Source organism: Strix aluco, chromosome 8, assembly GCF_031877795.1.
Source record: "Strix aluco isolate bStrAlu1 chromosome 8, bStrAlu1.hap1, whole genome shotgun sequence".
NCBI lineage: Eukaryota > Metazoa > Chordata > Aves > Strigiformes > Strigidae > Strix > Strix aluco.
The window spans coordinates 7,081,150-7,088,873 of NC_133938.1; the positions used below are offsets into that span (position 1 = coordinate 7,081,150).

The following is a 7,724-nucleotide window of genomic DNA, read 5'->3' on the forward strand; positions in this document are numbered from 1 at the left end:
CCCGTTCTTAAAGGCGCAGCGCCCCTCTGGTCGGTCCCCGGAGGCCCGTCCCCCTCGCTGCCCATCCCCGGAGGCGGTGGAGGAGCAGCCGGGGAGCGGCGCCATGATGCGGCTGAGGCGGGCGGGCCGGGAGGTGCTGCGCTGGGGTCGCGGCGGGCCCCTCACGGCCGCCCCGCGGCGGGGCGCGGAGGTGCTGGTGGGAGCGGCCGGCGGGGAGAGCAGCGGTGAGTGCGGCGGCCGCCGCCCGCAGGCCCGGCGGAGGCGAGGAACCGGGGGGGCCGCCGGGGTTAGGCCCCGGCGCTCGTTGAACTCCCGTTCCCAGGAGCCGGTGGAACTGATCGGGTGTCAGGAGCAGGTTTTCTGGTGCTGTAGGGAGGGAACGTGTGGATTTGCTTAGTTTTACCAATTCCTGGTAAAAACACATCGGCTCCCGGCCTGACGCGCCTGGGGCCGTGTGTGTTCCCAGCCCCTCACTGGAGCCCAGCTCTGGCCGGCCTTGCTGTCCCTCAGGGGAGCCCTGGAGACACTCGAGCTGTCCCTACAGCACTGCCCGGACATCCTGCACCAGCCCCGGGCGCTCCCGGGGTGGCCCACCCGTCCCGGGCTCTGATGCTCTGGTAGCCCAGGAGGGACTGCCTGCCTTCCAGAGTCCACAGCGGGCAGGTTGCTTATAATAGCTTTGGTTTAAGTGATGCCTTGATACTTTTCTCAAGAAGGCAGCTGCCGAATAAATAGCGAGATGCATTTTTTTTTTTTTGAGGTATATATGCAGGAGTTCTCAATACAAGAAGTTCTGGTTTGCATACCTTAGATTTTTCTGGTATCAGTAACATACAGTGACAAAGGTAGGATAGGACCAGGGCATGTCTGTGCATATTTATGCATGAGAGTCACAAAGCAATTTGAGTTTTGGTTCAGATTGCCAATGAAATTACTTTCTAGTAAGTATTGCAAGAGCTTATAAACAGTTTTTGGTAGTTTTGCTAGTTGCATTTACGCTAATATAGTTACCAGAACTGTGAATTTCCATTGTTTGCTAGTGCGGGCTGTTTGTTACCTGTGACTTTGTTCCTATGTGACACACCTTTTGTTTACTAACTGGCTACTGGCATAGGCAGAGGAATAAGACAGAAAAACAGAGACCTTCTAGCCAGACAGAAAGACCAAGCATGACAGACACATCTGTGCACCTACAGCAGCAGCAACAGCATCTTCCAATGTTAAGGCCTGGGAAGTGAGCAGAAGTCCAGCCAAGGAAACAGGAGAGAGGTTTTTTCTCTCCAAAGCATACAGAAACCATTGGATAATAATTTACAGAATACAAGTGCAGGGAAGAAGTAGGTAGATGCGGTAGTCTTATTTTTGTGCTTGGACTTAGAAACTTGGAGTGAAGTCCTTTCCACTAATGAGCTTATTAACTTTAAATTGAATAGACCTGCAGTTTCAAAACAGTTCTGGAAATGAGAGTGACCAGGTTGTGCTATTCTCATGCAAACAGCAATCCCAAGAGGATGGTTTTCTTCCTTAAGGAATGTACTTGAACACAGTACGACTGTACAATAAAAACTGAATTAAGTAATACTCAAAACAGAAACCTAAGATGCATCATTTGGGTTTGGGGTTTTTTTTCCATTCCTGCAGTGATTCTAAGACATATATTCTTGGATGTCATGTTAAATTTTTTAAAATCTGCCTATTTATATTATTCGCAGTACTACTGGATTTTACAGTTGTCCTGCATAACTGGGTTTCATAAACACGGTCTACCACTTCCACCTTTAAAATAACTAATTGTTTTAGAATATACTTTATATGCATTTTCAGGAAAGAGAAGATGCAGCATATGCAGATATTGTTCCCAGTTGAATTACTGTGTCAGAGAATTAAATGAAGCATAACTGAAATTGTCTCCTATTACTAAGGTATTGCTGAAATCCTAATGAACCGACCGCACGCGAGAAATTCATTGGGAAAAGTATTTGTAAATGAAGTGAGTATGGGCCTGGCCTGTAAACATGTTTGGAATCATGATCAATAACTAAATGCAATAATTGTGGGAAATCTGAAACAAAAACTTAAATCTCTTGCTGAAAGTCAGTGGGAGACTGCACTGGGGCAAAGCAGGTGAGCCTGAAGAAAAAGAGATTGTGATATGTCTATACTGCAGTAGCTTCAGATGTGGATTGGACAGAGATACTGAAGCTATTTAAGTTAGTTAACTCAGATGCAAGTTAATGTCCTCACTTTGTGTAATTACAACAAAAACATACTCATTGTCAGACCTTAGCAGGTGATCTCTTCAAGGTTGATACATTCTAGAAAAAGTCTGGCTCATGCCTGGACAGGGAGTTTAAGGTACAGCAAAGGTTCGTCTCTGAATGGAAGAAAAAAAGAGATGGGGAAACTTGTCATTCTGAGGCTGTCATGGAAGGATCCTGCTGGCTCCACATATATGATTTCCAGGAAATTCCTGGCACCTGCAGGAAAAAAACCCGAAACTTTTATCATAGATTAGGATCTTGCTATAATTTAGGTATATACATCCATATTCCAAAAGTTTTTCTTCTCTTGTGTGTACTCCCTCCCTCATAGCTGTTCAGCGCTCTGGAACAACTCCGCTTTGATGAGAAGGTTCGTGTGGTGGTGTTCAAGAGTGAGGTGAAAGGTGTATTTTGTGCTGGTAAGTAACAAGGCTCTGCAAACTATTGTTAAAAAATGTGATGGCTCTTAGGGCTGTGTGCTGATCAGATCGTGCAGAAAAGCGGCTGGAAATGCATGCTAAAAGACAAATAGGCTGGGTTTTGTGTAGCAAGGAACAAACACATTTTTTCTTTTGCCTGTCTGCCTCTCAGCTTCAGTGATGAAGATCTGTGGTGGAGTGAGCCACACAGGCTGCGTGGTGCTGCTATTTGTTTTCCATTTATAACCATCTTGAAGCACAGGTACCTCTGGTATTAGAGTCCTTGGTTTCCAGTGTTATGGATTATCGTCCTTACATACAGTGTATGTGAAATCTGTTTGAAGGGCACAGAGGAGCACCCTAGGCAGTGCTCCAGCCCAAATGTCCACACGCCAACTTCAACTGACCTTACTTAACCAGAACACTGTATTTCAAGACTTCTGAAATGGTCTGTCCTCTGAGAGGGACAGGAGGGAACACAGTTCAGATGTCTCTTTCCTGTTCTGGATTGTAAGTTTTTTCTCCTCTGTTTAGGTGCAGACTTAAAGGAACGTGCAAAGATGGATGATGCAGAAGTTGGACACTTTGTTAAAAGGCTGAGAAATCTCATGGATGAAATAGGTAAATGCTTATTTCAGTTGGGAAATTTATCTAGGCTGACTGGACTGAGACATTTGGAAATGCTGCAGGAGGGGAAGGATTGTTAGCCCCAGCAGATTATCCGTTTACAGGTAGCTTCCCAAATGACTCCACCTTATGCCTGAAACAAATACCTGATTAGAATTAAATACCAACTATCCTGCTGCCACTCCAGGGACAAGATGCATTTCAGTACTGCCTTATCCACGATGAAGAGCAGCACATACACGCATTTAACGAATACCTGCTATAACAAAGCCTCCTGTATGCAGTTCTATGCAATCCTTGGGAGACAGTGCTAGACAAAATGAGCTGTGTTGGTTGTCCCACTTTGAATACATGCTCAGAATATTCTACATCTAAAAAAAATGGCAGTGACCTAAGAACATGGATTTAGATCTCTGAATGGATTTGCTAAATGGATTTGTTGAATGTCAGGGGGTTTGTACTTAAAACTTCCCCCCATTTCCCCCCCTCCCCTTTTTTTTTTTCCAAAATGAACATGGACTTTGAAATTTATTTTATTTCCCTATGTGTGAATTATTCTGCTCTCAGTAGAGAGGAATACCGGAGTGAAATATAACTAAAATCCCAAGCAGAATTGCAGTAATTTAAAAAAATCCTGTTTTGTGTTGCAGTACTTTGTATTTGCATGCTTCTTTGCATATAAGAAGAATGTTTTGCATTGTTATAAAGAAGGGAGAAGTGCAAAAAGACAGTTTCAACTGCTTAGAGACAGTCAGAAAGTTTGTGGCGGAAGAAAATGAATTCTTAAGCAATTTTGGATTTGAGAACTACTAAAAGCTCTAGAATTTAAGCATTTAAATTCCAGAAGTGAGGGGAACAGAACTTCTGGAACAAAACTGAATAACCTATGTTGTCTTCTCTAGCTGCCCTGCCTGTACCCACCATTGCTGCAATAGATGGCTACGCATTGGGTGGTGGACTAGAACTGGCTTTAGCTTGTGACCTTCGAGTAGCAGGTTTGTGTGTGGCTTAATATAGGATTGTTCTTGTAATCGGTGACTATATTTTAAAGAGAACTTACACGCATGATAGCTGACTGTTAATGGAATTGAGTAGGCTAAGAGAAACTTACATAGTTCAAGAAATGAGTAGGCATTTGTCCAGGAACTGTGACATTTAGTTACTATTGGGAAAGCAGTTTCCTTGCTTAAAAAGTAAAGGCTATTTTTAGACAAGATTAGGATTCCTTCAGAAAACTATTAGTAGAATTAAATAGTTATTACCATGTAGTATTGGATCAGCACTCTGGCTAGATCTAACCTTCCCTACTTAAATCAGTTTGGACTGGAAGACTTCCTTCTTCTGTTTCCATTCTTCCATCTAGTATGGGCCCAAGGTTCATTTTTCTAGACAAAATTGCTACATTAGGGGTAAGCAGCCATACTACACATCCCTCATCTGACTTGAGATGCACATTGATTAAGCACTGTAATATTCAGACTTTCTAGCTACCTGGAGAAATTGAGTTCCAGTTCAGTATTGACAGTTTGTAGTTTTATGAATCAGTTCAGTATGGAAAATTTGTACTTACAGAGATCAAAAAATAACTAAACCCTACATTTATTTTTTTTAATAGCTTCATCAGCTAAAATGGGCCTTATTGAGACCACAAGAGGGCTTCTTCCTGGAGCAGGTGACCTTCCATTATACCTTCACTCTCTTACTTTCTCTTACTATTCTTTACTATTACATTTACTATTACAAAATAGTAAATATTTTGTCATTAGAGCACTTGAAGTGCTTTGAATGTAAATTCGAAGTAGCATCCTACAGTGACCTAAGAGATCTATAAATCAAGTTCTGTTCCAAGCCCTGTCTCAGACTCACTATGAATTTAGGAAAGTCTCTTTACACCTTTTCCTGTTTATCAAAATACTCAAAAGGAGGCTGAAGCCTTTCAGATGCCTTGCAAAATGTTGACATATTCAGCTAGTAGTTATTAAAGAAACACATGATCCCTTTATTTTTCAAACCTCCTTGTTATATAAGGAGACAAAATACTATTGGTTTTTTGGGCATTTCTCAGAAATGGAAAATGGTGGTTTTGCTGTTGTCATAAGGTGGAACCCAGCGCCTGCCCAGATGTGTTGGAATAGGTCTTGCAAAGGAACTCATTTTCACTGGTAGACAGGTTGATGGACAACAAGCTGCCTCCATGGGATTAGTAAATCACACAGTGCCACAAAACAGCGAGGGAGATGCAGCTTACCAGAGAGCGTTAACTTTGGCTAAAGAAATCCTTCCTCAGGTAAGTGTGTTATTCACGTGGTCAATGTAAAGAAGACATTTCTGCTTCCCTTAAGAGGAAGCAAACAAACAGTTGAAATTCCTTTCTGTGAAATATTAAAGTCTTGCTTCCTGATGTTTAAGCTTCTTAACTCTGTCCTTTTTTGTGAATGCAGTTTCTGCAGGAACAAGTGTTAACATCCAGCTGCTTAACCCATAGGACAGTTTCACCTCCCAGTTGTGGTTATGCAGACCTGAGGACACATTGAAACCTTACACTGTGTACATCTATTAACTCTAGATAATGCCAAATTGTTTTTTAAAAATACTAACTTACTGCAAACTTCTATAGACTGAAAGGTCATTTGGAGCTAGGATAATGATATAACAACTACACTATTATGAACTGATGTGGCTTTAATTATTTCTAAATGTTTGTTGCGGTTTGTTGTTTTTTCTTTTTGTAATAAAGGCTCCATTTGCTGTGAAAATGGGAAAACTGGCAATAAACAGAGGAATGGAGGTAACATTTTGGGTTTTTTTTTAAATACTGAGGTAAATGAAGCAGACAGGCAGCTCTTACAAATTACTACAGTAAAAATGTTTAGAACAGATGAGTTATAATCCTTGTTTGGACAAGGCATTTAAAACCAGTTCAGGGTTTTAAAGATTTTCCTTGAAGACAAAGTTAATATGGCAAGATTTTTTTTTCTACAGACACTAACACTAGTTCTCATACAGGAGTTAAGGTTACTCACTACGAATGAATGTTTATTGATTCGAGGGCTATACTGCAGACAAATCTCACACCTTCCCTCTCATCCCCAGGTTGACATTGCATCAGGGATGGCTATTGAGGGGATGTGTTATGCCCAGGTAGGTTACCTTCATTCCTGAAAGGAATAACTCTACATTTTCTAAAGCCATGTATTCGCAGCATCCTCTTACATTTTCCTCTCTACAAGGGAACACTAACAGCTAAATCTAAAGCTTTGAGAACATACTTGAGTGCAGTTCCAGATAGCTGTCTCAAAATATTAATTGTTGTCATGCACAGCTGCCTCTCTCAGCCTTCCTTAAATACCCTTCTGTCTAAAGTAGTTGCATATTCTTAGTTTCAGCAATATGTTAATTATAGGATGAGCTTTATGAATGGTTTTAGTTTTAAATTAAAACACAGATTCCTCCTGTAGTCATTCTTTGACAAGATTGAGAGCATGCACCCTTCTCAGCTAACGGAACAATGTAACTGCTGTCAAGATGGTCAAGTATTAAATTTATGGAAAGCTGTTTTCCTGTATAGTTCTCCGGTCTTTGTCTCAGATGCTTTGCTTGCAATTTACACTACAATCCAGTCTCTTTTGTTTTCATAACTGCAGAATGTGGAAGGTGGGACTTAATGTATCATTGAAGGAAAAGCAATCTTAGTCTTAGACTACTACTGCCAAATTAGTCAGTAGTTAAAAACATGGACTTATCAGTGAAAAAGATACCTTTTTTTCCAATGTAGAATATTCCCACAAGAGACCGTCAGGAAGGGATGGCTGCCTTCAGGGAGAAACGACCACCTCAGTTTATTGGCAAATGATGCTTTCCTCGCCTCCCCTTGATTTTTTTGAAGGTAAAGGAGGACTGAAGAGGACCCACTCATTTCTTGGGATTACTTTTATGACTGCATTCTGTGTACTTAGCTCCTTGCCTTGGACTGCATTTCTGAATACTCCACTGGATCATTTTGCTGTAAGAATTCCCAAATAAAGATTTAACTTTGTACTGCTGATCTTTTTAAAGTGCAAACATCTTAAGTTGGTGGTTATGGCTCTCAAACAGATATCAAGTAAGGAGTATGGAGAAGCTTTGGCTCATCATAAGCAATTTAAAAAAAAAAGGCAGAAAACATACTGCATCTAAACATTGATAGGAGGGGGGGAAAAAAAAAAAAAAAAAATCACTCTGAAGAGAAAGTCAACTTACAAGGAAAGAAGGCCTTCCTAAACTTGCTTCCCATTATCAGTGCTCTTCCAACTAACCAGACAGAACAAGCACTATTAACACAGAGCAATGGCATTTCACCCCAGATCTGTTGTGAATAGTGCAACACACAGAGCTATCACTCCAGGCAACCAAACTGACATCTCTGGTATCAGTGCTT

General features: G+C 41.4%; 1 protein-coding gene across 1 annotated transcript; it reads left to right on the forward strand.

Moving 5' to 3' along the window:
- The first annotated feature begins 67 nt into the window (after positions 1 to 67).
- On the forward strand, positions 68 to 7,352 carry ECHDC2 (enoyl-CoA hydratase domain containing 2). The gene is made up of 10 exons (XM_074832016.1): positions 68 to 224; positions 1,923 to 1,990; positions 2,593 to 2,680; positions 3,215 to 3,301; positions 4,210 to 4,302; positions 4,923 to 4,979; positions 5,407 to 5,594; positions 6,045 to 6,095; positions 6,401 to 6,448; positions 7,083 to 7,352. The coding sequence occupies exons 1-10, from the start codon at positions 104 to 106 to the stop codon at positions 7,158 to 7,160; spliced, it is 879 nt and encodes a 292-aa protein (XP_074688117.1). The 5' UTR covers positions 68 to 103; the 3' UTR covers positions 7,161 to 7,352.
- Positions 7,353 to 7,724: the final 372 nt, after the last annotated feature.